Raw genomic sequence first — 14,302 nt, forward strand, 5'->3', positions numbered from 1 at the left:
CATGACCATCAGTCTGGCTTCAGGGTGGCCAGAAGCACGGAAACTGCTTTCCTGAACATTTGTGAAGACCTGCTCTCCAACCTTGACTCTAACCTTCCTTCTGTCCTCGTTCTCCTTTATCTATCTTCTGCTTTTGACACAGTCAACCATGCCATCCTGCTCAAGCGCCTCTGTGATAACCCTTGCATAACTGATCAGGCGCTGGCCTGGCTGACCTCCTTTCTCACTGACTGAACCTCTCTGATCCAACTGGGGTCCTTCTTCTCTTCTAGCTCTCTCTCTGTGTGGTGTTCCCCAGGGGTCTAACCTCTATCCCTGGCTATTCAACCAATACTTGGCTCCACTCACCCACCGCATAGCTGTTCTCTTCTCCAACTTTCAATATTATGTGGATGACACCTAGCTCTCTTTCAGGTTCCCCTGGGCCGCCTATACTCCTTCTCTCATTGCTAACTGTCTGCAATTTGGGAATGGTGTGCCGCTAATGATCTCTGCCTCAATGCCAGTAAGACAGAGATCCTCCTCATCGGAAAACCAGCCCCCTCCTTTTCTCTCTCTGGCCACCCACTCTGGGTCCTCTTCCTGCTCCTACCTGTGAGGCTAAGAACCTTAGGGTCATCTTTGACTCCACCCTCTCCTTCTCTCCTCACATTTCTGACATCTCTAAGAAGTCAAACTATCAGCTGCACCTCCTCAGAGGTATTCTTCTCTTCCTCACTTTCCCCCGGAAGCTCACTGTCTTCAGAGCTCTTGTCCTCTCAAGTCTTGACTGCACTACTGCAATAGCCTCTTCCTAAATCTTCCTGCCTCGACTCTCTGTCCTCTACAAGTTATCCAGAACAGGACTGCTAGACTTGTCCTTGGCCTCAAGCCCAGGGATAGTATCTCTCCAGCTCTGAAATCTCTTCATTGGCTCTCAGTGGCGGCAAGGATCAAGTTCATGACCCTCTGCATTGTCCACAAGGCCTTCTGGGGCCTGGGTCCACACTACCGCCAACTCTCTCTTCCTAAGTATCTCCCTTCTCGAGCTCTCCGCTCATCCACCTCATCTCTCTTTTCCGAGCAGAGAGTTGGGTGGTAAGGAACTCATGGTGTCAACAGTAAAGACAGATACAAGTAATCACTGTTCAAGGGTGTTTATTGAACTTTATACTGGGTGAGATAAACGCCTAATCTAAACCTAAATCTAGGATGTGAGCAAGCTACAACCATCAAATAATAAGTCAGTCCTAGTGACGTGTTTTCAAATAAAAAGGGCCTATACTATACAAAAGAGTGTGGGATAATGTTCACCAGAAAAGAAAGGTGTTCACAAAATGATAACTCAAGATGGTTTGGCTGGGTCTCTCTTCCCCACGTTTCTAAGCACGGGATAAGGCGGGACTTCTGGGCACAGCACACTCCTGGGCCTCTCCAGTACGAGGCTCACAATTTCTGTTCAACCATTTCAGAACCTTCGGGAGTCAAGTCTCTTCTCTGCAAAGTCTCTTGCCTAAGAAGGCCTGACCGATCAAAACAACAAACAAACAAAAAGCTCCTTCTCAGTTCTTGTACATTGGGCGATTGCTCTTCGCCCTTTGGATCTCCCTCCGTCGGGCTCGGAACGTTCTTGCAACTTGGACCTCCCTCCGTTGGGTTCATTACGGCCTCTCAAATGCAGCTTGCAACTTCCCACTGCAGACAACCCTCGGCCAGGTTCACTCTTGTCTACACAGTGTTCACGGGTGTATTACTACTCGCCCCAACTCGCAGGCATCCCTCAAACTGGGTTCACGTTTGCCAAATATACAGTTAACTATATCACAATGCAGGATTCACTCTCATTGGCTTTCCCTTTAGCATCCCTCATTCGTGTTCACATAGCCATCTTTACCACAGTTCATGGTTCATCTCAACTCATCAGGAAGCTTGGGTTCCTTTTCCCTAGCTTTCTTATAACAAACAAATAGTTCCTTTCAAATGTCCGTTGGGTAATGCCTTCACCACTGGGTTCCCTTCTTCCAGGCTCAGACCTTTCTTGACTGTTTGCCTTTCTCCTTTGGGTTCACTACGGTTTTTCACAAATCAATTTCTCTTTTGGCACTCAAAAATCGTAATGTCTTTTTAAACAGTTCATCGTAGACATCCCTCTGTCGGGTTTACTTTTGTCAACGCACTGTTCCCTGGGACTTTAGACTTTGCCCCTCTTTATTGGCATCCCTGCGTCTGGTTCAACTATGCCATTTCACAATTCCTTTTACTTTCTTCTGATGTGGGATTCACTTCCCTTACATTCTCACTGGTGTGTCGGTCAAGGACTTTCGACTGTACAGGGATTTTGCTAGACCTCCGTATGACCACTTTGACCTTTTCCTTGCGGCTCCCCTACGCATTCTGGTATCAGTAGTTTCATTGAACACGGGATCAACCAGAGTTTCTCGAGTGAGCACCCACATGGTTCCGGACCCCTCTGCAGCTGGTCTTCCCTTGACAATTTTATAGTTCTTTGAACTTTCCTCAATATGCCACTTTGCCACTTTCATTGAACACAGTTCGGTTTCTTATCGGTTCTCTCCTCAACTCACCAGCTGTTATGAACCGCTTGGCTTTACTTGTATCTGGAGTCAAGGCCGGTAGCACGGTAGCAGGCATCTCCCTCTGTCCTGCTTATCGGTGTAGGCATGCTCCGTTGACATCTGCTGCAACACACTTGGGCTATTGTTCGCTGTCTTACGATTCCTTCTACGTAGGTCTCGCGGGTCTGGGTCGGAAAGGGCAAGGTCGCTTCTCTCCTTGTCAACCTTTTGCTATTCACTGCCCTTCTGCTCCTCTTGAACTGCTGTGTTTGGATAGCTGTCTCGACATGCGCTCTGTCTTGCTCGTATTGTGCTCTCGTGCTCCACCTTTTATCCCTGTGGGGAAAGGAAAGGGCTGTCAGATGTGAGTGGTTCCGATCAATTGTTTGACTTTGCCTGCCCCTTGGGTTGGGACATGTCAGGTAAACGGCTTTAGTGTTAGTCCATTATCTTTCGTGTAGGAAAAGGGTGGGGTGCCATGAGAAATTATATTCTTCATCCTAGGGGGTTTGGTAAATTCAGAAGGGTAATATTGGTAGGGTTTGTGAAACAAATGGGATTGACCGGGATTATCATCATAGAATGACCAGGTGGAACTGTGGGAATGGTAGTGTTTTGTCTGGGCATATTAGGAGTGCAAGAAATAATCCGAGGGGCGGAAAAGAGAATGACTGGGAGTATTCGGATAGTTTCTGAATGTACAAGGTTCGAGATCCTAGGGGATTTGTTGGATTTGGGCAAGAGATGCGATGTGAGGAAGGGAGGCAGATGTGGTACAGCCTACAAAAGCCTCCTGGATTCCGTTGTTCTCACCTTCCCCTTCGGTATAATACCACATCTCACCTGGAGCACTTCCTCAAGCACAATCCCTAATTCCTCCATCCAGGTGATCTCTTCTCGCTCTTTTGCCCCCAGGTTGGGATCTGAGCATGTCAGCTCTTCCGTAGCCACCTGAATAAGGGTTTCTCGAGGTCCGCTTCGGAGAATACCTCCAGGTTTCTCACAGGGGCAGATCTTTCTTCGGCTGGGGCCTCCCTCTGGAACAGCTTTGCTGCCTCTATAAAGCTTGAGCAGAACCATCTTCGTTTCCGGAAGCAACTCAATGCCTTCCTCTTTGCTTCCGTTTTCTCTCTTCTTCTCCCCTGCTGATGACGCTGCTGTTCCACGTACTTGGCCACCCTCTGAAATTTGGTCCAGGTCCTGCCTGTCCAGCTGCACCTCGCACTGCCTCTTGGCCCCACCCGAGCACTTGTGGTCTGTATCTATAACCCTACAGTCCACCCACTCTCTGCACTTATTTGCCACCCACTGTCTGCACCTTAGCCCCCCGTTGGCTGCACTCTGTTACCTGAACTTCTCCCTATCCCCTCCCTTTTGCACTCCTCTCCATCCCCTCTCCCCCTTTAGCACTTCACCCCTCTGCCCGCTCCCTGTGCTTGTGCAATCTGAATGACACAAGGCCTGGTAAGATCGTTGTTTTTTCCTCTCTCTGTTTCCCACTCCTTGTCTTGTTGCACCTAGACCCACTTTTGTACAGGCCTGTTATAAATGCCATATCATATATCATGTCATATCATATATCATATATCGATTGCTCCTAGATGAAGTCTTTCATACCTTTCTTTCATGCGGTTTTGTGGTTACTTTCTTCCTCTCACTTCACGCTGCAGCCCCAGGTACTGAATCTGAGTGAGCTTTAAAACATTTCACAGAGACTTTCGATTGGACAATCTCACTTCGCTGGACCACTCGGCTACTTTGTATTTCGTATTCAAATTCTTAACAATGGATTTACTTTCTCTTGCAGCGTATCGGCGCTCATGTAACCTTCCTCCCTCGGATACTGTCGCAAGCATTTCAATTAAACACAGACTGGGCTTTCTTTGCTTCCTTCAACTCACCGGTCGTGTTAAGATGCTTTCCGTCTTTCATGCCTTTGATGTAGGAGTCAAGGTTATTACCACTGCAGCTTCTGCGCCTCCCCAACTCTGCCGTTCACCCAAGAGGGTGGCTGATAACCTTGTAGCACTCAGAAGACTTTCTCCCTTCCAGCTGAGCTGTCGTGCACAATCATCACAGCCTTTCAGAAATAACAATCTCTCGCCGGGGGGTCTCTGGCTTCCTGCCCCTATGGTTCAACCCCTTGGTTTGTCGCTCTCCTCCGCCTTGTTCACCATTACACCCTGGAGGAACTGCTCCTTCTCGTGCACCGCCTTTCTCAGTGTCTCCCCCGTGTTCCACCTTTTAACCATGTGGGGAGAGTTAACAGGTATTAGGGGTGCGAGATTAAAGTCCAGTGCCTGACCTTGCCTGATCTCATTAGAGGGACAAGTCCAGTATATTACATGGGTACTAATCCTTTCAGCCTTAGACCTCCTCTTCCTCAGCTCAGTGTTTGTGTAGGAAAGGGGAGGATTTGGGAAGTCGGAATATCCTAAAAAATAGGATTGGATAGGGGTATTGGCAAATGGGGGACACTGCGTCTCGCAATCAGGTGTCTCTCCTCCACACCCTGAGGACACCTCACCCAGTTGATCCTCCCGCACTTGTCCTCCCCCAGGGCCTGGATCCAAAGGCGATGGCTGTGCCCTGGCCACCTGAGTAAGGGACCCCGGGGTTCGGGCAGTGAACCACCCTCTGGCTTTTCACAGGAAACATTGCTGATTCATCACATAAGATTGAGTGTTCAAGGTAACTGATGCAGATCTTACTTTGCAGAACTTGGCACTGAACACAGTTTGCCTGATAAGTATTTATTGTGCCACCCTAATCTGGTTATGAAGAGAGATAACTGGATGGAGTCCTCCAGCTGTTTACCGCGCTTAAGAAACCCTATCCTCAGGCAGACCTCAGTCTATAAACCCTTTAAGCTCATTGATATGTTGCTCTTCAGTTGGTCTTTTGCAAGATGGTTTTGCACATTGCCGTTTCTTCAGCCCACCACTTGAGCAAACTCCAAGCGCTGTCTGTGTTTCAACCATTTATATTTAATAAGGACAGGGCGATTCTCAGTCTCATCCAAAACTGCGATCCACAGGAACCAGGACATTTGTTAACTCCCCCTTTTCCCCAAATTTCTAGGCTGAGGCAAGGAGGGTTTTGCATAAACTAGACATTCACACGTCTCTTAAGCTTTATCTTGATAGAACAAAGACATTACCTACTTCGGATTAGATGTTTGGCACTTATTGAGGGGCACAACCAGGGAAGCAGTTTACCAAGAATTCCATAGCCAAGTGGATTGTGATGTTCATTAAGTGTTAACACGTGCAAAAACCTCAGCCTCCTGAGGTTCTCCTGCTCATGCAGTTCTGACCTTTTGTAGCATTCCAGAAGCATGTACCCTTTTAAAGGCATCTGTACATCGTGCACGTGTGCCTCACCTTTCTCCTGTTACAGGTATTACTGTATGGATGCAAGCTCAAGAGCTCATGCTAGTTTAGTTTGGTGGACTTGGATAACCTTTTTGGCTAAATTAGGATATAGCACCCACTTCCCTCTGGGTCTGTTTGCTTTGGCACCTTTCTGAAAATGTGGAGAAAAGACGATGGGTTGTAGGAGTATGTAAAGGTTTCTCATTGCAGTAACTACTGTCTGTAATGAAGTCCCCGTTCCTCCATGCTCCCATCCTACATCCCTGCAGCACTTAGGATAACGTAAGGTGGGCCTGGGAGGATGGAAAAGGACTGACGATATGTGACATAATTAGGGGTTTGCTGTGTATAAAGGCTCTGGTTTCATGCCCTTAAGAAGGATATCCCCAATATTTTGGAGGAAAGGTGACTATCAACTAGGAGTACAGTAGTCACTACACTGAGTAACTTACAATAAACTTTATAATTTTGGGCCACTAGTGATTGTTTTGCATAACAAGAAACTTGGGTTTCTTTTGATTTTGCCTTGGATGGCTACTCCATTTTTCAGACCCCTGTGGTTAAGAAAGACCGGGAGTGTCCTTTGCATGGCCCTATGATAGGCATTAGAAACCAATACAGTCCTAAACCAATTGTATTAGGCCCTCTTGGTGGCAACATTTTAGCAGTAGAAATTGCTTTGTCGACCAAGATCTTACCAGCCAGGAGGCTTCTGTTGATAAACATATATGACCCTCCTAACACTGAGGCTAGCAATAGTCTATTTGAGCAGTTAGAGACAATACTAACCAACTGGTCCACAGACTCATTAAACAGCCCGGCCCTTCTATGCGGAGACTGGAACGCCAGATGGGTAGATCGCGCAGGACTTCACACTTACCGGAATGTGAGTGAGTACAGCAGTATGTCCAGAATAGATCCAACACTAAGGAAAGACTATGGTTGGACTTATTGGAAGACTGGGGCTTTACGCTATTGAACGGGCATGCCACCAGTGATAGACTGGGCACATTAACATGGAAAATGGCCACCAAGAAAGCAACTCTGGACTACATGGCTGGGAATCACAAGCTTTTGGAAAGTGTCACCACTCCAAATCATCCCGGATGATTTTAGTGATCATTCGATACTTATACTGGAAACAGAATATTTGGACATTCAGGAAAACGACCGTATGTGTAAGGGACTCAATATAAATCATGGAGGAAATATAATCTCTTGGAGTCAAAAGAAAATTAGTAGGATGAATGCGTCGCTCTTTCCTGGGGATAAGGTGGATCGAGCCTTTTTCAAAGACATGGACCCGGAATCCCTTGAGCACTGGATCCGTAAACAGGCCTACTCAGTGGGCCAAGTTACACCAGTCTTGGCAGTTGCCGGCACAACCAAGACCACAAACCTTTCCGACATCAATATTCAAGACACAAAACGTAAAATGAGGCGGGCTATATGATCTTTAACAGCATTGGGCCATTTACAGGATAATCTTGCTCAAAAGCAAACGGAAATAAGACAAATTAAGACGGAATTCAGAACTTGGTTAAGACATTATCGTCTGATGTTAAGTAAAACAGTGTGGCAACGATTTGTCAGTATCCTTATTTCAAGGGACAGTTGTGCCATTTGGAGAACTTTGGCGTTTGCAAAAGGTGACAGGCAGGCCATGATCTTGAAACCCATTTCGGGTACAATCTGGACTGATTTTGTAACAGACAAATTCTTTTCACTAGCATGTTCTAAGAATAAACCAGAATTCCAGGGAGCTTGGCTCGTCCCATTGAGTCATCAGATATTATACAATGCCATTACCAAGCTCAAGGGGTCAAGAACGCCAGGACCAAATGGCTTGGCCAGCATAGCGCTCAAATCTGACCCCGGGAATTGGGCTCAATTGCTACTGATCCTATTCTCCAGAGTTTGCAGATTTAAAACCATACCCTCCTCTTGGCGTCAATCTGTTTTACTTCCAGTATATAAAAAGGGTAATCGTACCCAGATAAACAACTATCGCTTAATATCAATGTTAGATAGTACAGGCAAGATTTTTACATCACTTGTGTTAAAAGAATTTGGTCACTACGTAACAACATATTACACCCAGTTCAAACTTGGTTCCGGCCAGGATCGGGAACGACCCATAACATCAGGGTCCTTGACCAACTGATATACTCTACATGTAGCAGTAAAGGCAACTTTATATGTCGCGTTTATCAACTTTAAGAGTGCATTTCATCAGGTGAACCAGAGACATTTTATGGAATAAACTTTGTTCCCTAAATTGCCCTGACTGGATCATTCGCATCCTTTATTTACTGCATACCAACTCTACTACTGGAGTAAGGCTGAACCAGAAGGGAAATGTTAAAGACTCAATTGCTGTCAGTAAAGGGGTGAAGCAGGGTTGTGTAGCGGCACCGATTCTCTACAACTTCTACATCGCAGATCTACTTCCCTGTATGCTAAAAGTGGCAAAATGTCCCCCTAAGCTTGGCGATTACCCCATTGTAGGTATCCTTTATGCGGACGACTTAGTCCTCTTTGACCGTACGTTCACAGGTATGAAGACTATGCTCAACGAGTTACATATATACGCTGAAGAACTCGGATTGACTATTAGTCTTGAAAAAACTAATCTAATGCTGATCACTAGGCAAAAAGTATACCTTACCCAGAAGAACACCGCATTTGGTACCATTGACTATACCGATTCTTACCCATATCTTGGGTTGAATTTTGGTACAGGTGGCCATTATGAGGTCATTAAAACTAAGAAAATCCGTAGGGCTAAAATGGTGGCCCTACAAGCATGTAAATTTGCAAAGGAACATGCGGGTTTCTCCTCGCTAACTGGGATATTGTTGCTATATAAGCAATGCTTTGTCCCAGCCATACTATATGGCTTAGACGCTCGGTTTATAGTCATTCCGTCGAAAAAAAAGGAACGCCATACCAAAGCATCTAAAAAAAAATACATCGTATGTCAAAGCATCAACACTCTATCTTTAACATGGAAAAGTGTCTTTCCATCTAAACCAGTCCATCGAAAATATAAATGGACTGGTTTCAATGGAAATGCACTTTTACATGTAAAAGATAGCATTTCAATCCTTTTGTAACTTTAAAACGTTACATGGAGCTGTCCAGTGCTGCAATTTCGGTACTGGCCAGCTCCTTGTAACTTTTTTATTTTTTTTGTATATTTGGGGGGGGGGATTCCCCTGAACCCTCCCAACCCCCATGCCTACCCCCCAACTCTAACCGTAACGTAACCCTTACTCTAACCCTAGCCCCAATCCTAACGTAAACCTTAATCTAACCCTAGCCCCAACCCTAACCCTAGCCCCAACGCTAACCCTAATGTAACCCTTAATCTAACTCTAGCCCCAACCCTAACCCTAGCCACAACCCTAACCCTAATGTAACCCTTAATCTAACCCTAGCCCTAACCCTAATGTAACCCTTAATCTAACCCTAGCCCCAACCCACTGCTATCCCTAGCCCCAACTATAACCCTAGCCCCAACCCTAACCCTAATGTAACCCTTAATCTAACCCTAGCCCCAACCCTAGCCCCAACCCTAACCCTAATCTAACCCTAGCCCCAACCCTAACCCTAATGTAACCCTTAAGCTAACCCTAGCCCCAACCCTAACCCTAATGTAACCCTTAATCTAACCCTAGCCCCAACCCTAACCCCACCAATTTTGATGGATCCATCAAATTATATACAACAAAATGGCTATTCGATGGAATGGAATTTCGTTGCATATAATTCGATGGTTTGCTATTAGATGCTTTGGTGTTCGATGAATTGACCAGATACCTAGACACTCTGGCCATGCAAGACTTCTCTTGGCTTGATGTCCTGGATTTTGGCATACCACGCTACACTTGAGTCCTTCTTGCTCCATGGAGTATTTACGCCTGGAGCTAGGACTCACCTCACTGAGTGGTATGGCAAACCGGGCTAGAGGTTGTCTTTATTTAAAATCACGTACCAACCCAGCATGTGAGCTTCTAACGATCGTGGGGCACAATATTAGCGCGGAAAAACTACATACAGGACTAAACTACCAAATCTTGAATGAAGAGTACTTCAAAAAGATTGGTTGGACACATATTTCCAGTTTAGAGACACCTTTTACTCATTTAAGGAAATCTTTCAAGAAAAAGGTGGAGTTGGGACTGATGTAAGAATTACCTTCACTTGAGTACTTTGAAGAGTTATGACACTGTATCTCATGTGGCTCATCGTTATCGCAAAATGCAACCCTATCTGCTACTCTGCCCTGACCCTAAATTAAGAACCTTTCTCCTAAAGCTGTGTTAACCAATTACCTTTGCGTACTATCTTGGGTCGCCACCAGGGACTGCAGACTGAGGACAGATTTTGTCGTATATGTGCCCTCCAACTACATCCAGAAACAGCCAGACACTTAATTACACAGTGTCCGAAATTGGGTAGCATATATATGACCAAATACGGCTCATTGGTCCACAGCTATGATGTCATCCTTACGGATTCATTTTGGGATAGGTATCTGAATTCAGATTCCCTAAAATTACAAATTGCACTTTTACGTGTATGGGAAAGGATACATCCAATGCTAGTCTAGGATGACATTAGGTTGCATGTGTACTTTTAATATGGGAAGTTGTAACATAGACATATTGGATATGACAGGAATGTGGTCTATTGTGGGTGCTATCAGGGTTACATGAACTGCCCCTCCTGGTAGTGATTATGTTTAAAAACTCTTGATTAACAAGCTTAAAGATAACTAATTAGTAACTTGAGGCAGGTTGCCTTAAGATATTCCCCTTTATTAAGGACGCACCGTTTGAAAGAAGTGTATGAATGTTGTGAAATCACTTGATGACGTGATCAATAATGAAGTAGTGAACAAATGATACATGTGATGTTCTTTTTTTATTCCTGTTTGGATTATTTTAATGGTTTTAAGTATGGATTTTATTATTGTGTTTTATATAGAATTGTGATTATTAAGTATGTATTTTGTGTAAAGTTCTTACTAATCACAATAAAGATTATTATTATTTGGGCCTTTTTGTAAATGTATATTGGAACATTTGTAGATTAAGTTAGAAAGCTACATATCTTTGCCTGCATGAAGCCAGTGCTCCTATTCACGCCTGCCTCTAGTTTGTCAACAGCATGATGGTTAAATAGAAGTAAATCAATTATTAATACACACCTTATCCTTGGGCTAAAACTAGCAAATTGGTTCTGTTTGCTTGTCTTTAGGAACTCTATTTGGCTTATAACAATCTTTCTGACTTGAGCCAAGTGAGCATGCTGGATCATCTGGAGATCTTGGATCTGGAAGGCAACAACATTGATGACATCACTCAGATTCAGTACCTGGGTCTGTGTAGCAAGCTCAGCACGCTTACAGTGGAAGGGAACCTGATTTGCTTGAAGCCACATCCACAGTCTTGCAAGGTAACTCATTTATTTTACAAGCTGACTCACTTTCATTTGAAAACGTTTGACCCTGTAACATTGTTATATGTTAATATACTAACTTGTTAATACTTCCTGACATTGGTGGCTGTGTATCCTGTTGTATCCATCTGTGTCCCTCTGTTTGGTATTGAGTAGTGTGACGTGGTGCAGGGTCATGGGACAATTGGTAGGAGGCAATTTTAAACTCCATAGCTGTCACAGATACAAAATCCAAGAACCACATTGGAAGTTTCAAAGGTTCCAGAAACATTTTTGATGGCCACACTGAGGATTCCTATGTCTTCACCTGACCTCTGTGTTTCCTCCACCCTGCACTAGGCAACCTTACTTCCTGATAAAATCTCCCATATGTTACAGCAATCGATTTGGTAACCTGTTCTGTCTTGTCTGCAGCTACTTCTAAGACTGTGACCTTTTCTAACCAACTCCGTCTGAGACTTCATAACAGTTCCTGATCTTCTGATTCTTCCTCTCTCGGTCTCCAAGATCTCGCCACACAATTTTCTCTCTCCCATGCTCTCTTTCTATCTCCACACTCCTCCCCCTGAATCTCACTGATCTCCCTCTCCTCTCTTTCTCCACTGTTCCTTTATTTAACACCTCTGTCCATGTTCTGATCTCACCATACCCCTTATTTCCCCCTACACTCCATACTTCTTTTCCTCCTCTCTCTACTACTTTTTATATTCTCTCCACCTTCCTTTAAATAATGGGTTAAAATGTTGCACTTTACAGCACTGGTGAAAAATTGTATAAAAAGCCACACAGTTCGCAATCCACATTTTTATGGTAGCGCATGACATAATCCAATAGATATAAGTTAACAACAGTGCACAGGATAATTTTAGTATGCATTTCCATTTTTGCCCACACCATATATGTTCATGCTGGCTGTGCCCATACATGTTCATGCATGCTGCACCAATATATGCCAGTGGTACCATATAAAGACTCCCAGTAAGAAAATATATTCAGACTGGCTATACCAAGAAAGGCCAGTGTACCAAGTAATCACACGTATGTTTGCTTTTACCCTTGATTCAAAGTACAAAAATGCCATGACACAAAAATAGTATATGGCTAGACTGGAGCCACCAATGTAATCCAATGCACATGGACACTACAGACCAAGCTAGCCACCATCTAATAATACTCCTCATTTTTGCTTTTAATGCCACATTAAGAAAGTTGCCAGTCTGCATAAGGTTTCTTAATGTGGCATGGCATTTTTTATTTGCCATGAAGGATAATGCAAACATGATAAGTGTTATTACATGGATAGACTGACCTACATTCAATGTAGGCCTGTCTAGGCAGGTAATAAAATCTCATGTTTGCATCACCCTTGATGCCAAGTAAAAAATGCCATGGCACAATAAGGAAGTATACGCAGACCGGCACCCCTAATGTAGGACAGTCTAGCCATGTAATAACACTTATCATGTTTGCTGTACCCTTGATGCACAGTACTGTGCATCAAGGGTAAAGTAAAAATGGTAAGTGGAGTGTTATTATGTGGCTAGACTTGCCTACAATGACTGTCCTCTGGGAGCAATGACGATTACTCGCAATAGGTTCCAACATCAGCTTCCTCAATATCATAGAAGGTACAACATGACAACAACTGAGACAAGAAAGAGGGACAGAGCAAGGACGATGACTAAGACTGGTAAACCAACACAGCGGTCTAGTCTTTGTAAGTCAGTCAGTCATGCTGGAAAGTTTCAATTTGCAACAGTTGATCGAGAGAGTGCTGCAGAGGCTGCATTGTACCACTTCTTTTGCTGACACTGGTCAGAATGCTGAAGGAAAGCATGCAGTGGGAAGAAGCGTGTATGCGAATGCAGACAGTGTGAAGGCGAATGCAGACAGTGTGAAGAGGAACCAGAGTGCAGGAAACCCGCCGCATGGAAGTGTGAGGCAGCGGGAACCATGCACAGTAGAGAAGGACACGTCGATGACACAGCGGCTAACAGGGCGCAAGCCGAGCCAGTAGATTGAAAGGAGTAGAAGCAGAGAAATGCGAAAGACACTGGAAGTACCCTATAAGCACAGGGAAGACTTAAGGGTTACCGGGGTTCCCTGAAAGTGTTCATGAAAGGAATACGAGAAAGGAAAAGGGAAGCATGTGAAGAGTAACTTATTTGTGAATCCTGACATAAACGAGCCGCTGAACCCATATTCCAAAATAAACTCTGAATGGTCTTGAGAAAGGGTCAACAACCCAGTGCATGAATGAAGGAACAAATATTCAAACAGACTTTGCTAAACAAGTGCCGATAAGTCAACATTGGGGAAATATCTTTTTGTAGATAAAAGCAAACGTAACCGCTTGCAAGTCCTGGCAGGAAAGTATACCAGGCAAAGCCAAGAGTATGTAAGAAAGTGAAGGAGATTGAGTATAAGACCTGCAGTAGAGAATACCAGGCAAAGTCAAGTGTGAAGTCAAGTGTTAGTAATAAACTACAGGATGAAAAGAATGTCAAGGAAGATCATGCACCTTGAGATTGTGAATGGTTGTAAAGGTGGAAAAGAGCCTGGCAGGATACCAGGTGATCTGCATGTCTGGGACTCACACCCACATTGTAACACAGTGATAAGAGAATCCCAAGGAAAACACATGCCCTAAGGATTTTGAATGTACAGGGAAATATGGGTCAAGGCAGCTGTTTCCATGAGAACTGTGAACCCACCAAGAGGAGAGAGTTATCCTCTTCGGGTTACGAGGAAACTTGAATTATTCTTTGTTGGAACTTTTCATTTTCCTAAAAGGAATCTGGACGAAGGAAGCCATTCCCTGGAACTGTAAACATTGTCCACTTGGAACTTTTTAGTTGGATTTACCCGTTTGTGTTGGATCTGAACATTTGTGCACTTTGAGAATCA

The 14,302-nt window shown here is 44.4% G+C and overlaps 1 protein-coding gene across 3 annotated transcripts in view; it reads left to right on the top strand.

Annotated features, from left to right (window-relative positions):
• Window positions 1-14,302, top strand: part of LRRC56 (leucine rich repeat containing 56) — a 1,196,120-nt gene that overhangs the window by 755,455 nt on the left and 426,363 nt on the right. For all 3 annotated transcript variants that reach the window (XM_069624078.1, XM_069624079.1, XM_069624080.1), the window contains one exon: window positions 11,195-11,392. In XM_069624078.1, the coding sequence (XP_069480179.1) occupies window positions 11,195-11,392 (198 nt within the window). The remainder of the gene's footprint in view (window positions 1-11,194; window positions 11,393-14,302) is intronic.

This window comes from Ambystoma mexicanum, chromosome 11 (genome assembly GCF_040938575.1).
Source record: "Ambystoma mexicanum isolate Mex_15411 chromosome 11, UKY_AmexF1_1, whole genome shotgun sequence".
Classification (NCBI taxonomy): domain Eukaryota; kingdom Metazoa; phylum Chordata; class Amphibia; order Caudata; family Ambystomatidae; genus Ambystoma; species Ambystoma mexicanum.